Source organism: Ostrea edulis, chromosome 1 (assembly GCF_947568905.1).
Source record: "Ostrea edulis chromosome 1, xbOstEdul1.1, whole genome shotgun sequence".
NCBI classification, from domain to species: Eukaryota; Metazoa; Mollusca; class Bivalvia; order Ostreida; family Ostreidae; genus Ostrea; species Ostrea edulis.
Window position 1 is genome coordinate 45129893 of NC_079164.1, and position 18572 is coordinate 45148464.

At 35.3% G+C, this 18572-nt stretch overlaps 1 protein-coding gene across 1 annotated transcript in view; it reads right to left on the reverse strand.

Annotated features, from left to right (window-relative positions):
• Positions 1 to 18572, reverse strand: part of LOC125653681 (uncharacterized) — a 226576-nt gene that overhangs the window by 167970 nt on the left and 40034 nt on the right. The window contains exons 54-88 of the mRNA XM_056150422.1: positions 18447 to 18489; positions 18120 to 18283; positions 17782 to 17955; positions 17268 to 17550; positions 14472 to 14635; positions 14088 to 14249; positions 13426 to 13644; positions 12800 to 12842; positions 12558 to 12715; positions 11115 to 11303; positions 10741 to 10968; positions 10557 to 10599; positions 10271 to 10428; positions 9870 to 10043; positions 9376 to 9585; positions 9243 to 9285; positions 8463 to 8632; positions 8047 to 8226; positions 7160 to 7378; positions 7003 to 7045; positions 6652 to 6812; positions 6265 to 6444; positions 5665 to 5920; positions 5260 to 5429; positions 4711 to 4884; positions 4277 to 4526; positions 3949 to 4109; positions 3642 to 3812; positions 2562 to 2814; positions 2256 to 2422; positions 1668 to 1841; positions 1304 to 1565; positions 1043 to 1206; positions 678 to 851; positions 192 to 453 (exon numbers count right to left, since the gene is read on the reverse strand). Coding sequence (XP_056006397.1) covers positions 192 to 453; positions 678 to 851; positions 1043 to 1206; positions 1304 to 1565; positions 1668 to 1841; positions 2256 to 2422; positions 2562 to 2814; positions 3642 to 3812; positions 3949 to 4109; positions 4277 to 4526; positions 4711 to 4884; positions 5260 to 5429; positions 5665 to 5920; positions 6265 to 6444; positions 6652 to 6812; positions 7003 to 7045; positions 7160 to 7378; positions 8047 to 8226; positions 8463 to 8632; positions 9243 to 9285; positions 9376 to 9585; positions 9870 to 10043; positions 10271 to 10428; positions 10557 to 10599; positions 10741 to 10968; positions 11115 to 11303; positions 12558 to 12715; positions 12800 to 12842; positions 13426 to 13644; positions 14088 to 14249; positions 14472 to 14635; positions 17268 to 17550; positions 17782 to 17955; positions 18120 to 18283; positions 18447 to 18489 — 6046 coding nt within the window. The remainder of the gene's footprint in view (positions 1 to 191; positions 454 to 677; positions 852 to 1042; positions 1207 to 1303; positions 1566 to 1667; positions 1842 to 2255; positions 2423 to 2561; positions 2815 to 3641; positions 3813 to 3948; positions 4110 to 4276; positions 4527 to 4710; positions 4885 to 5259; positions 5430 to 5664; positions 5921 to 6264; positions 6445 to 6651; positions 6813 to 7002; positions 7046 to 7159; positions 7379 to 8046; positions 8227 to 8462; positions 8633 to 9242; positions 9286 to 9375; positions 9586 to 9869; positions 10044 to 10270; positions 10429 to 10556; positions 10600 to 10740; positions 10969 to 11114; positions 11304 to 12557; positions 12716 to 12799; positions 12843 to 13425; positions 13645 to 14087; positions 14250 to 14471; positions 14636 to 17267; positions 17551 to 17781; positions 17956 to 18119; positions 18284 to 18446; positions 18490 to 18572) is intronic.

Consider the following 18572-nt stretch of genomic DNA (forward strand, 5'->3'; position numbering starts at 1 on the left):
TATATTTGCATTACTGTTTTTCATAACCTATTTTAAAAATTTTGGTGGGTGATATTATCATAACTTGTGCCATGTTTGGCTGAAACTGGCCATGTAAAAAAAAAAATTTGATAGAAGTGGGCAGTAAGTCGGGAACAGACGACAAAAAAAATAAGCTCTCTTGAGTCTGTGTCACTACACATCGTACTTACTCAATGACCACAAATCCATAAAGATCAAATTGTTCATGCTCTCCAAACTTGTAACCATACAGACTCCTATTAAATTTTAATCTCTCTATTCCCAATTCCAGTGTTTGGTTACAAGAATTGACCTCCACATAGGACTGGACGGATAAACTCAGCCTGGGCACACTTATACAACATTTCACTCCTGTACAAGTCTGGGACAGGATACACGTCGCTAAACTGGTGTTAAACAGAGGTCTGTTGATTCCCTCATCGTTCGAACATACTGCAATGTAAAACACACACAGTATTAAAGAGGTTCGCACCCGAGATTTGGAGTAATGTAAAGTTTTGGGAAGTGTATTTTTAATTTCTACATTGCAGGAGAATTAGAAAATTAAAATTGTTTGATGAAATGAATGAGTTGATGTCCATCAACTAGTAACTACAGTGACAACAGCAGTTTCTTTACCATAACAAGCATGGCATTTGTCTAGTTCATAGACTTACCTGATCTCCAGCCCTGATACGGATTTTCGTAGTCTCCAGTCATTCCATTGCAAGAAGGAGACTGCATATACTTTGTGACTCCCAATGTGCTAAGAAGACTTGCCACATCACTGGACTGTAGAACTAGAGTCCCTGTTAATCCATGAGTGCTCTGCCAGCTGGTGTAGGAAAAACCTGTGTAAAAGTAAAATGAAATGTTCTGTTTAGTATAGTACTGAATTCAAATCATGTTCCTTAAAACTTTCAGAAGGTGAAGTACTATTTATAATGAGACATGTAAATAAACACTATAACTATATCAACTTGGGATTTTCAGAAAGTTCTGATTTCATTTTCATGTATATTCTCTCTGATATTGTGCTCACCAGGCTGTACAAATCCTGTATACCAAGCACACTGTGGTTTTGTCACCAGGTAGTTTTTAAGGATAGGTATGATCTGTTGACATGGTTCACCATCATCAAAGCAGGCACTGAGCTTCAGATCAATTAAAAACTGTCTTTGTCCGGTCAAATCTGTTACCTGGTACCTGTAGGAAAGCAAAGCATACACAATATATACTATAAAAACATAAAGACCTATAAATTCCTTCATTCAAACACTTTATACAAAAATATTTTGCTTACTCTACTACAAAGACCTGGCCAACAGTAAATGTTTGTGCAACACCATATTCAAAGTTAACTAGTGATCTCTGATAGTCAAAGTCCTCAATGCTGACACTCAAAGTATGCAAACAGGGATCAACACTGAAATCGTAATTCAGAGTCCTTCCAATTGTAGTTATCTGGGAACAGCAGAGGAAATCCAGGCAAGAGGAACCAATTCTACAGTTTGTTTTGGTAAGGTTCAGCAGAAAAGGAGAAATGTCTTCAGTGCACCCAGCATCTGTGACAAACATTTGAAAACATATTACATATATGATTCACTATAAAAATTCTAAATCAAGTGTATCAGAAACAAGTCTCGTTTTATAAAATCAAGTAATACCTATAGAAAATCCTGAGGGAAGGGCACCAGAAAATGAGGCTCTGTCACATGCAGTGTCATTAAAGAATGTCTCCACTCTCAAATGTTCCAGTAGCTGCAGGGTATTGTCAGAAGACAAGACTGTAGAAGACGGAGGAAGTCCTCGAGTGATAAGGAAATTTGTGAAGTTGAAACCTGTAAAATTCACACAAACTCTTCTACAGTAAAGCAGGTACCTTGTGAAATATATTGATATGAAGTGTTTTATTTACAGTGGAATCATTGGGTTTTGTGGGGGCTCAAATTTCGTGCATTTTGTTGGTACATCTGCCTCAAAAATTTCAAACCACAACAAAATACACAATTTACATAATGTTTCAATGTATAGAAACCTTATTTACAAAATTGCATCCCAATGAAACTGTAAAATATTGATGAAAATTGAACCCCACAAATTTATATGATTTCACAGTATTTTTTCATCATTCTCTTTTACATGGATATTGCTATGATGCTATTAACAACAATTTATGATATTTGTATCCACATTGAATGTACATTTGTACATGCACAATTGAAAATAAGCAATGGGTCTGTAATCATACAAACCTTTGATGGCATAGGACACATTGTTGAAATCACAGTCAAGAATAGGTATATCAACATCTGTCATCACTGGAAAATTGAGGTAACATTCATCTGATGTTTCCAAACAGACACTAACATTCAGGCTAAATCTGTACTTGCTCTCTGCTGTTATGTGATCTACTTTGTACCTGAAATGTCAACAAAATAGCCACATTCACCAAAATTTTTTTAGAGAATGAATTAAGTATATGCTTTCATAGGAGAAGAAAGAACATTTACATCCAAATTTTGCTCTATACCAGGTTATACGTTCAAGAGAATACTCACTTCAACCTCAGCACATTCCCAAGGGTGTATATTTGCCAAGATGAGAACTGGAACTTGTGAAGTGCAATGGACATTTGCTGATTTTCAATTTTCAGAAACACTTTTCCTTGGCATCTATCTAGCTTGACCTCAGACTGGAAGGTCATCCTCATCAGTGCAATGTTTGTACAACAGGTCAGTCCAGAGCAGTAGGATGTCAGCATGCAGGATGTGTGTGTGGGGAGGGCTGGCAGAGACAGAGACTGGGGACACACTGCAAAATATTACCATCTTTACAGAAACAAAATTCACAGATTTCAAACACCTCATTATATGACAAAAAATATTGTAACATACACATACAACTGAAAAAAAAATTAAGAAGGCATCTTTGTTAAAAATAATGTATATATATGCATTCTTTTCCTAAATTTATGTCTTTGTTTAGGAGACACTGTGACCCTTTGACCCAAAAACCAATAGTTATCTTATAGCGAAAATCAATTTGCCTATGCAGACAGATAACTAATTAATAAAAACATTCAAATTATCTTGAAGACAACAATCACTGTATGCATACATTGATATTTTGATCTGAACTTCAATAACAGTCATGCAATAGTAGACCAACTTGCCAATGAATTTTCATCATAGTTACTATAAAGTTAAAGGTTCTATAGTTGTTGGTAGGACAACAATTACAGCATGCATATCACATAGTCCAAAATCCTTTCATATTTTGACTTGCAAATCAGTTGAGGTCATTTATCAAACATGACCAGCCTGTCTGTATAGTGTAATGACCAATTGACAAACAGTTCCCTAGTTATCATTCAGACAACAATCACTATGCATACTAAAAATTCCTGTGACTTTTTTAACCAACACATTCACTAGTCATGACTGGACTGTCTACAATGTTTTATGCATTCTCTAGTAATTGCTTGGACAACATTATCTTTAATAACCAACAGATGCATAGCAAAATGCTGCTCTTCTTCAAAGAGGACATCCATACATAGTATACAATTACCACATAGCTTAAAAGCCTTTTGACACATTTAAAGCCCCTAAATGATGAGGATAATTTGAGCCCATTACTTGATGTATTCCAGTTGTTCTGATCCACTAAGTAGGAGGTTTTGTCACAGGCAGGGTTCATAAGTAGCGCAGACAGTTTGAGGTCCATGTTAAGGTGCTCTACAACCCACTCCTCTAACACAGGTCCAGCTGATATCTGACTGTCGTTTAACCACTGGGTCAATGAAAACTCTAAAATAAAAGCAAATATTAGCTGTCTCTTTTTCATTACACTTTCTACTAATAGCTAATTATTTTACCAGGCCAGAATATTTTCTCACATCAAACTTTTATCACTTCATAGCAATATAGAGTTCGAAGTTCATACCATTTATGGCAAACTGATCTGTAGTGCAGTTCACTTTAGAGCACCTCGAGTTTTCCAGAAGTGTGATGATTTTCTCACAATTCATTTTTGGGGTATAGCAAAGCTTCAGTTTCAAAAATATAGCATACTCGTTCCGAGATATCAGATCATCTATGTTGAGTCTGGAAAATAATGAAAAAGAAAATTGCTTCCAGTCACAAATGAATGTTTACCCCTACCATTAAAATCAAGAGGTTGTGAAACATATACCCCTAGTGGAGTACTCTTACATTGAAAATAGTATAAATGGTAGAGAAAGAAATTTTAGAAGAATCATAACTGAACTCACTCTAGAATGAAAACACCAAACAGCGTAAAGATATGAGTGGCTCCATCAGCATAGTTCACCAGAGGCAGTGTGAAAGTTCTTCTCTCCAGGGTGACTAGCAGCTTCTGGTCACAGGTCAGGATCTGAACAGACAGCTGATAAGATTTACCAGTCACCTCATCATCCAAGCAGCAACTGATCATGGTACAGTTACTGTTAATGTAACAGTTTGTGTCATTCTCCCACAGTTCCACTGGCTCAGCCATGCAGCCTGTAGAGTCAGACAAATTTTGACAATACATAATCAGGTTCTACAAGTCAACGATTTTGTAAATGTAGGTCTAAAACAATTATTAACCAGTGAAATCTATAAAAATGTACACTCAAGTAAGTTACTTCCAATACATGAATGAAAGATTGTGACAGTTGATCTCAAGTTTATTTGAAATTTGTACCTGGTTCAATCTTCCATCCAGGAATGGTCTCTGGCTGATAAAAGGAGCTGTTTCTATCACAAGTTAAACTCACAAACTTCTCCATTCCTAGATCCCTCATCAGAGAGTTGGCTTGGTCACCTGTCAGGGGTTCGGTGTAACCCTTGGTGGACAGCCATGATCCCAGACTGAACCCTAGAAAGAGGACAGCAAACTGTACTAGAACTGTCCTAATAGGACAAATACCCTCCAAAGGGCACATTAGTGAATATGCAATTTCAGAGTTGCCAAATAATTCTTTCCCTTTGTTGAACTCTTAAGCACATTAAGATGCATAATATGTTTTCGTATACACACGTGGTGGGTACAAATGCTTATTGCTGCATTCATATATTGCCTAAAGGATGATTACACATACAAATAAATGTACATGTAGATTCTATCTATACCCTTCATATCAACCATCTACATTTTTTTTAAATATTCATCAAGCTATTAACTAAAACTATCTTTCCTAAATATACAATGTATATCACTGGTAAAGCACTTGTAGCTTTTGTATACACTCACCAGGATTCACGTAATCCATAGCGTAGTCACAGGTCTGTTTGGGAAGGACTGCATTCTTCAGAATTACTTCAGAGTACACACAGTCACTTGGCTCAGAGGATTCCAAACACAGACTTAAGTTCATGCTTACAACATAGGTTCTTAATAATGGAAAATTCTCAATCATATAGCTGGAAAAAAAAGACAAAGTGCAGGTTACCTGTTTTAAAACTCTTTTAAATACATTGGTATGTACAGTTATTTGTATCTTTCATCTCAAAACCACCACTCTACTACTGGAAATACACATATCAACACATACTCAATCTCAAAACCACCACTCTACTACTGGAAATACACGTATCAACACATACTCAATCTCAAAACCACCACTCTACTACTGGAAATACACGTATCAACACATACTCAATCTTAATAATTCCTTGCAGTGTGAAATTATCCAGCTTGCCAAACTGGTAGTTGTACAAAGTCATGTTATGTTGGATCTTCTCAATGTTCAGACTCAGGACAGAAGCACACGGATCCATCAGGACCTGGATGTTGACAGAACGATTAGCAAGGAAGCTCACATCCGCACAACAGTCAATACTGCTGCAATCGGGTAGGATTCTGCAGGAGACTGATGGTGGTAGAGGGGGTGGCAATGAGGCATCACTACATTCTAGAAAAGTAATGTCAATCAGTTTTATGTCTTAAAATAGTGTCCTTTAACCCAGGTTGTTTTTGTTCTATTCATTTCCATAATTCATGTCTTCATGTGACTTTGATCAGTCTCAGGATAAAACTTGTGTTTCAGTGAAAAAATAACTCTCAAAGGACATCTAAGAAAAAAACATAGGGGAAGGATGAAATTCCAGATTTTGGGAGAGGGATCTTTGGTACAGAAAGAAGATGACTTCTCGACAAATAAAATGTCAAGAGAGACAGCCAAGCATTGTAATTCCAGTAATTTTAAACTAAACTATAATTGGGGAGGGGCTCTATGTACATGATGATGTGTTATACCATTGTTCCATCCATCATTGTTGTTAGACTGGTATTCACTGCTAGCCCTGCTGCACTGATTGGTGTCCTCAAGGTAATCTGAGAGACCAACTGCTGTTTCCAGCCGTCTGGCATCAGTCTGGGAAAGGTTCACTCCGTCTGCCAATCCCTTACCTCTAAGCCAAGACTTTAAAGAAAAGTCTGCAAAATAAAACAAAAAATAAGAATATGAGGAATTCCCCCATACCTCCTATAAAGATTTTTAAACAATTGTATCAACTTTCTAACTTCATGACCTTTATGAATTAAATGAAAGATATTGCAAGTTACACTTCATGGAAATTTTAATATTGAAAGCATATGAATTTACAACTTTCAGATCAACTAAGTGAATGGCTAAAACACTACCTGTCAAGAAGCCTGTTCCCCATTCACATGTTGTTTTGGGTACCTTGAAATCAGACAACAGGTTGATAGTGTCTACTGCACATGATGCCTGTTCGAAGCAAATGCGAACAGAAGCAGTGATTTTGTAGCTGTTTTCTGTTGGTAGGTCATCTATTCTAAACCTACAAATGTATACAAAGATTGACAAACCTTTAGATTAAAAGCCATAAATAAACAGTGAGCTCTTTTGTGAATGGCAATGCTTCATGACAGCAGTTAATGTTGTGCATTTTTCATCCTTGAGAAGTTTATTTCACAACAGTTAAATCCAACTGTGGAAATGTTTTAAAAATATTTAGCAGATTTACGTACTCAAATCTCAAGACACTCATAATCCACCTCTTCTCACTAACACCTGTTAAATGAGAATCATTATACAGTGCAATACACTAAATCAAGTTACATGTACATTTTCAGATCTATGTACAAATAAAACTAAAGATGCTCACAAAAATTTGAGTTGACATACCAAATGTGTAGTTGACAAGAGGGATTTCTATGTAGAGTTTCTCTAATTGAATGGTGACTAGATGATTACAGTCATCCAGTCTGACCCCCACAGTAAAGTGGTGATACAGAATGTGTTCATCATAAATACAACAGCTAAAACCAGAGCAGTACAAGGGTATCTGACACCGGGCATGTGAGGGCAGGGCTAAAAATGTAGATGACAAGTCCTGCTGACATTCTGGAAAAAAATTACTACTGTCATTACGTATTAAGTAAATAAAAACTATACAAAGAGGAAAGAGAATTCAATTTTGAGTAATGTTCAATATGCCCACCAGCTATCAAATATTTCCCTGGTGAAAAATAATAATAATCCCCTGCTATAAACCAATAAATTACAAGGAATGCACATATGAAATATGAAAGCCCTATCGCTAGCCATTCAAAACTTATATTCAAGGTTAAAGTTTTTCAAAAGTTAGCCAACCTCCCAGTTTAAGCTCATTAGGTGCAAAAACTTTGTTACCTATAGAAAGGTCTTGTCAAATGGAATACACATGTGAAATATGAGTCACTAGTTATGGCCAAGGTTAAAGTTTTCAAAAGCAGGTATACTCCAAGAAGACAGTCACAAGGTCAAATATTGGTAACAGAAGAAAGGTCTTGTCACAAGGAATATGCATGTGAAATACAAAAGCCCTGTCATCATCAATTCAAAGGATATGTCCAAAGTTAAAGTTTTGCAGACAAATAGAAAGACCAAAAACTATAACCAATCCACCCTTCCCCAAATCTCTGATCATGGGGGCATAACAGCTTAAAATATTTGTGCATGTAGTTATTGAGAAATTCAGATAATTCAAAACTGTTTTACAAATTCTGTACAAAATAGCCAGCAGTGTTTACCATTATTCCATCCTTGTGGGGTGGTGGGTGTGTAGGCTTCCATATCTAATGAACAGGGACTGGTACTTATGAATGACCTGATTCCTAAATCATCCAACAGCTTGTTCCACTTCTCTGGGCTCAACCCGAAATTTGGGAGTGGTACGGAGTTTTCAAAATACCACTGGGATATTGTGAATCCTAAATTCAATCAGGTAATAACTGCATCAACTTCAACACTTACTGAATTTGAATTGGTTTAAAAAGTAAATACACATGGGTTTTTTATTTAGATTTTTTAAATGTCAATGATGTAATCAAGTCTGAGTACATTTAAATGCCAATTATTTTAAAATATCAATTAAAGTACATTCAGAAATGTATATAAGAACCACCTTATGTTGATAAAAACTATTAAAAAATCTAATTAAACACACCTGGTTGTGAGAAGTCAGCCTCCCAGTTACAGATACGCTTTGGAAGGAGAGTGGAGGAGAAAACATCCACTGAATACAGACAAAGGTTGTCGTCAGCGGCCTCAAAGCAGACCTTCACAGTCATGGACACATTGTACTTTCTTGCCTGTTGCAGGTCCACAATAGTGTATCTATAAATAAGATGCCCCAAATATAAAGACCATGAAATACAGTCCAATCCACATTGAACAGTCACCTGCAGGAAGTTGGTCCAGATATGTATGAGACAATTCAAAAGACAGGCCATATCATGTACACGTATGTTACACTGTATGTGTGATTATCATACATGCATTACATTTACAATAGCCATAAAACTAATTCACATTTAGCATATTCTGCAGTACTGTGTTCTACATTAATGCACAGAAAAATAGAGCATTTCATGCAATCAAGTATTTCAGCACAAACACAGTTATCAAAGACTGTAAAAGAAATATACAAAAATCAAACATTTAGTCTTCAGATGTGCAAGTCCCTGTCATTTTCAAGTTAAACATAAGTTATACCACTGGAAGTTTTTCTCTATGTTTATGTAAATACATGTAATTTGCAATTCTATGAATGTCGACATAATCAATTTCATAAGCAATATTTAATCCAATTTGGCAAAAATTCAATATGAAAGCCACATCTTATTCTGTGCATATGATACTCCGAGGCCTACAATTCAGTATTTACAAATATAGAACCTTGAGGAATATACTTCTGTTCACCACAACAACATAAAGCTCTACTTACATGACTCGTACAATCCCATTAAGATACAGTTCATTTGTTGCACCTAAAATATTTTTTATTGTTTAGTAACTGATTTGTATTTGCAAACAAAACTCTAATTGTAATTGTAAAGTTTCAGAGTTGTCTCCCTTACCCATAGTAATGGCGCTCAAGCTGACATTGAAGTTGAGCTTTTCTATTCCTACTTGTATGGTGTCAGTGCAGGGGTCAAGTGTCATGTAAATCTCAAAGGACTGCTGTAGAAATCCAACCTCTGCACAGCAACTAATAGCAGTGCAGGAGTCCCTTATAAAACAGTTAACAGGCTCTGTGATGGGGTCAATATCAACTACCAACTGGCAATCTGTAAACATTTATTACATCAGTTTTGAATATGTTTGAGTATCAAGATGTAATAATATCACAAAACCTCTGGGTCTTTTTTTTTTCTCTTTTCTTTTCTTTAATTTATGAAATCACATGATGGAATATGACTGGCTTATCTAAAATCAAAACTGCTATTTTGAAAAACTGTTAACCATCTGAGGATTGCATTGAACATTGATTTACTTTCAATGGTGGTCATTGAAAAATTTGTTCAATTTTGGATATCGCACATGTTCTCTGATTTTAAACAATTCCTTATACCTGATTTCCATCCATTCTGTGAAGGGTTGTACACTGACCCTTTCCTCTCACAGCCCACATCCTGTAAGAAGTGGCCCACCCCCACAGTTTCCAGGAGCGTCTTAGCATCTACTTTTGTCAGGTTAGAGCCTGGACTCAGCCCATTCGAGTTATACCATTGTGAAAGAGAAAATGCTAGAAGGAAATCATAATTCATTTCTTACAAAACTACATATCATCATAATTATAAAAAAAATATACTTGACAATTCATACAATGAAATCTTGTTAAGATTATGGCTCATATGAAAAACAGACACCACATTTTTCATCTCAAATTTATAACATGAATGTTACAGTTTTAATCAAAGAGCAGTGTAAACATGATTAAATCTTGTTGCCTCCATATTCACAACAACTTACAAGGGTCCTTGTAAGGAAGATTTCTTTGACAGGATGGAGCAGGTAAATGCTTATTGTTGAACACAACTATTTCCCTTGTACACGAGTCTGTCTCAAAACAGAGTTTCAGTTTCAAGTAGAAAGACACAGTACTGGTACTGATCAAGTCTATCCTAAACCTGTATAAAAATGTGTACATGCAGTACCTACATTCCATAATAATAAATCTTTGACAACACCTACATCAAACTTGAAATGACAAAGAAATGCAAACAAGAATTATGGCTCATATTACTTCATAACTCACTCAATCTGAATCAAGTCTGAAAGTCTAAAATAATCCATTGTCCCTGCGAAAGAGAAATATACAACATAGTTTTATTTTGAAAAAAACACAAAAACGTCAAAATTTGTTTTTATTGATCAAGTAGAAAATCAGGGATTTAAAATTTCATCCCATCAAGTAATTCACTGCTACAGATCGACTATACCATAATTATACGAAAATAAGGCCTTGGTCTCCTCCAGTTTGTCCACATTAATCTCCAAGATTTGCTGACAGAGATCCAGATCCAGGGAGAAGTGCAGGGTCTGTTGTAGGGGATCCTGTACATCCAGACAGCATTCCACAGCCGTACACTTAGATTTCAGGTAACAGTTAATCCCATCGCTAGTTTGTAGGACACTCATCACCAACAAATTCAGATTGCAAAGACTGTCTGAAAATTGCAAAGTTAGAATTTTAGATGCCATGAACATTTATAACAAACATGCCAGTCCACAACAATGAATCTATTATAAATTTAAATTAAGTACTGACTTCTTCATCCATAAGAATTATTAAGACCAAGACTGGATCACTTACCTATTTTCCACCCAGCTAGCCCTGGTGTTTCTGGTTTGTATGTTGCAGAGGACCTGTCACACCTATTAGAAGCATTGTTCAGATAGTCTGTGACACCCAGTGACTCCTGTAACAGTGACAGCTGTGTAGGGTATAAGGTGGTTCCTGCAGTCAGGGACATGTTACCATACCAGTTGGTCAGAGAGAAACCTATAAATATATTAACACCAGTTGGTCAGAGAGAAACCTATAAATATATTAACACCAGTTGGTCAGAGAGAAACCTAGCTATAAATATTTTAACACCAGTCGGTCAGAGAGAAACCTATAAATACATTAACATGTACCTTTTTTTGTTGGTTGGAAAGCGAACATTGTCAAGAACAATTCAAAAATACCAATGATTACCTCTTTTATTTAGTAAGTCCAGAGGGTATTGTTTTTTACCCTTTAGTCTTGTTTTTTTTTTTTTTTTGGGGGGGGGGGGGGAGGGAGGAGGTGTGTGTGTGTAATATTCCTATTATATCCTATAAACAAAATTTAAAGGAAAAGTATTAACTGATCTTGTAAATTTGTAGTCTATTTTGCATTTAACAATTCAATTTCTTGCCTTAACAAACAATTCTTAAACAAAAAAGTCAGAACTGAAAACCAACAGCTTATAGCATAAAGCCACAAATGAGTAAACTTTTATTTTACTATGTAATTCATTGAAAAAACATTTATTAATATGAATGTGCTACACATAACTTATTGTTGGGAGAATTTAGTTTATCTTCAACTTTATGCAGAATAATTGATGACTTTGATCAAATAAATCTAAATAATTTCTTTCAAATTGTGTTTTTAAGTTTTGTTGAAGTTAACAAAGAATAAAACACACTGTCTTTTTGGTGTTGTGTTAATATATAATACAATGTATTAGATTAATACATTTGTTTATAAAAGACAAATATTTATTTTTATGACATGTTGCAAATCTAGCTTTGAAAAAATGTTGTTACATGTTGTTACATCCCCTATGGAAATTTTTAAAAGTTGGTATTTATGTATACAGTTCATTTCATTTGTATCTTCATTTTTGAGCAGGGATTTTTTGTTTTAATGAATAGATAGAGACTTGTGTAATCTATTGGATGAAGCTGTTGATAAAATTAAGGTGCACTTCTTCCCAGTTCAGGAGGAATATTCTTGAACAAGAATGAACTAGGAATTGTTTTAGCAAACTTAAACTGATGTCTCCCCTTCTATTTTCCATAGTTTTTTAAAAACATATTTTAGGCCCCTCTTTCAAGCAGAAAATGAAAACTGTTTTATCATTAAAGGTCAAGGTAAAAAAAATGGTACACAACATGAAAAAGAAGAAAAAGAATTCACACTAAAACAACAAGCCCCTCTTCTGGGAAGGGAAGACATGATTATCAAATGGTGAAGTCTATGTACATGTAGTTGACTTAATCTTACTAGTCTGCTGAGTGGACCAGTCACATGCTGTGGTGGGCAGGTATGCATCTTGCAATATGATGGTGTCCAGGTAACAGGCTCCACTAGATTCTAGACACACTGTGAGGTTAAAGTTCACAAGGAATCGCTCAGCTCCCTCAAACCTCTCCACTTGATAGCTAATGTATGGGAAAATTAGGTACATGTAATATCTGCATCACATACAATTCTTACATGATGAAAGCAACAGTCTGTGATCTTACCTAAGTTTTATCAAACTTTCCAACTGAATGCTCTCCATTGTTCCTAGGTTAGAAAGAAAGTTGTTTCATAAATATATCACAAAACCATTGGTTTCTCTTGTTTTAAGTGTTCCATGGAGATATGACAACACTAAGCTTTTCTAATTTTACAGCATTCAATAAAGATATCTACAATGTTGTAAAGAATTACCATAAAGGTGAAATTTTTTGCAAGATACAAAATTTAGCGATTTCCCCATAAAAATGGGTATATATATTTAGCGAGAGCTAATTTTCACAACTTTATAATCCCAAGAAAGATAACTACTACCTCTGATATGGAGTAAATTGTTAGCGATATTCAATTTTAGCGACCTCATCACTCTCACTAATAATGCCAACATTAAATCCTTGCTAAAAATTCTGCTTATACCGTATCACACAACCAGACTTCTCTTATTTTACTGCGATTCATGCACCTGCACCTTTCATACATGTATTTTCTCTGACATTTAGCAACACCCAATTAGCCTACATGTATTTCTAATGAACTCTCAATTCTGATATATGAATTTCTTTCACTTGTCCTTACTGGAGAAATGAAATAATCATGAATCCACTACTTATGTCTTGTAACTAGTATTTACCATATGTGAAGGACAAGAGATTCACATTTGTCTTGTAGTCCTCTATTCCAACAGTCATTCTGTGATTACAAGGGTCAATGTCAATGTAGGCTGCAAAGTTCCTGCTAATTGGGCTTACAGCGACACAACATCTAACCTCTGTGCACTTGGAGGATATTGTACAGAGGACAGGCTGAGAGGTTAAGTCAGTCTTTGTGTACAATGAAGATCTTGGACAGCCTATAATCAAAAATCGTAATTTAATATACTTCAGTTCAAGAGAATTAATGGATGTTTTGGATACAAAAGATCCAGTGAATTTTAAAGGGTGTTTTATATACATGTACACAAGATTTATTCAAGAAATTAATCTAATGTTTTTTCAGAGGATCTGTCAGAAAACTGCATCAACACATGGATATCAAAGTTTTCCATCCACTTTTTTGGGTTGACATCTCAATCACAAAAATGATAGTGTCATTTTTTTCATTTGATTCCTTTTTACTTAATTTTTTTAATATATTACTATGATTGAAATAATAGTATGATGGTACATTTCTTGGTAAATGCAGTTACAAAAAAAATAAAATAAATTAAATCACGATATCATCAACAATCTATAAAAAAATATATCAAAGGCAATATTGATATTGAGGCATAGAAATGGAAAAAAGATTACTTACCATCAACCCAACCAGCTGAGGATAAGGAGGAAACTGTGGTACATTGTGCTGAATTAAGATAACCACCAACTTCCAAGTGTTCCATCAGCAAATCCGAATCAAACCGCGACAGTGAAGTAGAAGTTATTCCCCTTGACTGCTTCCACTGGCTCAGGGAAAAATCTTCCATTGAAAAAAAAAATGTCAAATTAAACAGTAGTTACTTCAAACTGAATTACCTGCCATGTCCAGGACAGTGCAATAATAAAACCATAAAAGAATTGTACATTTGTATTACCATCATCAGAAATTTACGGTCGGTTGCACTTCTAGTAAAAGAAGTGTGACCGCCCATGGGTTTCCGACGATGCAGTATTACATGTATTATTCAAATTGTACACCTACTTGGAATGATAGGTGGAGCACTGTAGTTACAAACACTCTTGGGCAGTCTTCTTCTGTTAAATATTGGGACATCTGTTGTACAGGGTCCGCTGGTCTCAAAGCATACTCTCAGGTCCAGGTTCACTAAATACTGATTCTCAGATGCAAGGTCCCAAATAGTAAATCTAAAGAATACAAATCTGACCATTCAGTATACACATATTATGTTATACCTCATGCTTTGAGTGCAAGTCTCAAGCTTTTCAAGTCCATCTCATATTGTCACATGTGGGTAATGAATGGGATTTTTGAGTTCTTCCGTTCCGTGCGTATTTTGTGTTTTAGAATCTACCTAAGTCACGTGATTTGGCGATTTTTTTAGGCATGCTTTCTTTCGGTTTAGCTAACAATCAGACAATTTCGTACATTTATTTTACTCACTGGTTTTGATAACGAATTTAAGTACCAGTGCCATTGGTGTGTGGCAGAGGGATGTAATACAGATTTATATAAGAGGGGAAAACAGGCACGTAGTATTGTTTGTCAGGGAAGGGGGGTGGGTAGTCAGAGAAGATGCCTTCACACTACTTTGTCTAAAATTCTTGACAAGAATAAATAAATACATGTATATCAAAACAAACAAATCCTAACATGTTCTTTTGACTAATATTCAAAATCTTTCAAATTTGAAATGCATGGATGAAGGTTAAGTAGTGACATACGACTTATTACACCTCAATATATATATTTTCACACCTTTTAAAATTCAGGAGGGGGGGGGTGTGTGAATGATTGATTGTTTTTACGACTCGTCGAGGAGTTTTCACTCATTTCTTATTTTAAGACACCAACAGCTTTAGGTTAAGTACCGCAAATTTAGACCCATGCTTAGCGCTCAGGGTCGTAGCAGTGAGGGTTCCTTATCGTGCCAACGCCGGGGAAGGGGTGGGGTGGGGTGGGGGGTAGGGTAGTAGCGTACCATGTATATTGTATAAGAATTTTCCCCCCAAATTCTGATTATTTGAATTGTAGGGAGAACACATTATGGATTCACTTCATCAATTGTATTGCATTTGTACCATTCACTTCTGCCGCCATAAAAAGTCGGGGGGCGGCGCTTGTGTCACGAAATATATCTTTAGGCCTATTTGTATATATAAATAATAGGAAGTTATGGTTGTTAAAATGGGGACCAATCCCTCCCCCTCCCTCATTCTACGTGCATGCATCCGAAGTACCGATATATCCATTATCGGATTTGCAATGCTGAAGTTGTCGTTCATTCCAATGGTGCCCAATAGTTGTAAAGATAAATCATGACATAATAACTTTCAATAGCTGGTATATGTCTTCATTCAATTTTCCCCCACAATTTTATTTCTGACAACTCAGTTTTCTTTACCGATCGGCGATTGACTTTCATGACCTTGAGATCAATTCTTTTTACGTATCTACACCAACATTTTTGGAAAGGATTTCCAAATTTAGATAGGGCCAATCGCAAGCTTAAATAGCTTTTGTATATTACTTTTACAGTTTTAAAAAGGAACAAGAAACACTTATCTATTACAAAAATTTCTTTAGTTCGATTATACTTGCATAGAATCAACGTCCATTTCAATAGGTTGTGTATACACTTACACAAGACTTAGTGTATTTACGTTAACTACGATAAACCGGATATGACCATGCCTAAAAAAGTATGACATAATAGTGACTTAATGCAGAATAAACACGGACATGGAAGAACTCGAAAATCCCCTATTGCCAGAGTACATGTATATCTAACAATCCATTCATATATGACAAATATTTGTCTCTTTATTCAAGGCAACACCACACATTCCTGTTTTTTGCCAGGCTGTCGAGTGATCAACTCTTGAGCCTGGTATCTTTAAGAGGCTTGCAAATCAAGGAAACATGAAAAAATACATCGTTGTACCTTACCTCAATTTACGAATTTAACTCGATGATGAGAATGAAATGATTGTCAATGATGCAATAAACTGTCCATTTCAAAAGTCAATAAAATAATGAACAAATATTATTTTCAAATGATTAGAGACTGATTGAAAAATTAAAAACTTAATAATAAAACTGATTAAAATATAAATGTCATCAAAGTAATTACTTTGGGTAGAATTTTTAGAATACTAAAATTTTGTAAGTAAACTTTTATTCAAATAAAATATGTTTTTAATCAGCTTGGGTGTATTCTGATACTTTGATTGGTAAGTTGTCAGCAAGTAATTGGCTTGGCGCCAGGGTGATAAAAAGGCCAACCTGCCTCAGCTGCAGATCTCTAGTTCCAAAATCGTTCCCCTACAGAGATGATGTCTAAATAAGTTTAGCAAAATTCTTGTCTTTTTATCAAAAGTTGTATACCTTTCTACTGTAAATGATCCTATTCTTGTTTTACATATGTTTGAGAGGAGCATATAATTATTTGTTTCAAAACAAGCAAAACAACAATGCATACACCCCAAGACCCCCAAATCTTACCCTTAAATGAGTAAGATATCACTTTTGCCATATTGAATTTATCACAAGTATGACTACACATGTCATAGTTACCATATACACTGATATTTTACAAGCACTGCCCCAACTCAATGAAAACCATTACAAGAATTAATTCCAATAAGCCTTCCTGCTACTTCATGGAAACCTGTCCAAGTAACATTGGATTCATTTTATTACCTGGAGCACCTGATGATAAATGACAGGGTGAATATGAAAGGGGAAGTAATTCACGTACTAAGGGTGTATACTATTCAAATGATGTTTAAAGGAAGTTTAAAAACTGAGAGCTGTTACCTCAATCTTACAACATTAAACAGGCGAATGTCTTTCATCAATCCGAAAGTAAAATCCTTCAAGTTGAATTTGAACTGAAGTTTGTCAATCCCAAAACTTATTTTAAAGTTGCATGGATCAATATCTAGATAGGTGTGGAAATGATGGGAGAGTGGTGAGGCTCCCACACAACAATCTATCCGTGTACAAGAGTTACTGATCTGACAGACCATATCACTGGGAAGGGAGGAAATCTGAGAAAGATCACTTCCCTCAGTTGGCTGAGTTACAGTTTTGGTACAGTCTGTAATATAAAATCATAACAGAAAATTATTTGGCTGCATTTTCACATCAAGTCATACCATTATTCTTATTAGAAATATAACATTTAGTTTTCCTAAAAAATCTAAAATACATGCAATATAAATTTTGTTAAAAAAAAATTATGTGTAACTATTGACATAGAAATATTTGGATGTTGACATTTATTTAAAGAGAATAAAAGTGATCGACCTCTAATCAAATATAATCTCACCATTTTTTATCCCATTGGTGTTCGGGGTGTACTTAGAATCAGACAATGAACATGGTGCTGAGTTCATATGGTTAGAGAGTCCCAGTGTTTCCTTTAATTTCTCCAACACGAGTCCAATTATCTGTGAGGTATCAGTCACAGAGTTCTCAGCCATGAAGGCAGTCAAGGAAAAGTCTAAATCATACAATAGACTATTGACAAAATGAGTGCTTAGAAGAATGCTGCATACATTTTTTTTTTCATTACGCACACAGCAAATAGGCAAGATGTACATGTAACAAAAATTGCTGCATATATATACAATTAGTTAAAGCAACAACTAATAATCTTCTACATACTTGACTGCATAAAGCTGCTGGCCCAGACACAGTCCATCTTGGGAAATTTGACCCTATCTACTACAGTGACATCCACCACACACTCCCCTCCCTGCTCCAGACAGACAGCCAGGTCAACAGAGACACCATAAGCATTCTCACCGATCAAATCCCATACAGTGTACCTATAAAGGGGAAATCAGAAGATATGTGATGTTATTTAGATTGGCATCACTGTCTTTGTAATAACAATTGTGTTGGTGGTTACCATTTTACTCATTTACTACAAAAACCATTGCTGAAAACTACATTGTAAAGATCTTGCATCTAAAAAGAAAACCAACTCACCAAAATTTAAACATCCCCATGATCACCATTTCCTTTCTCACTCCTGCATATCACAAAAAATAATCTCTTACAAAACAAAGCAGTTACAAAACATTTCATTGTCTTTCTTTACTATGTTGAAATTCA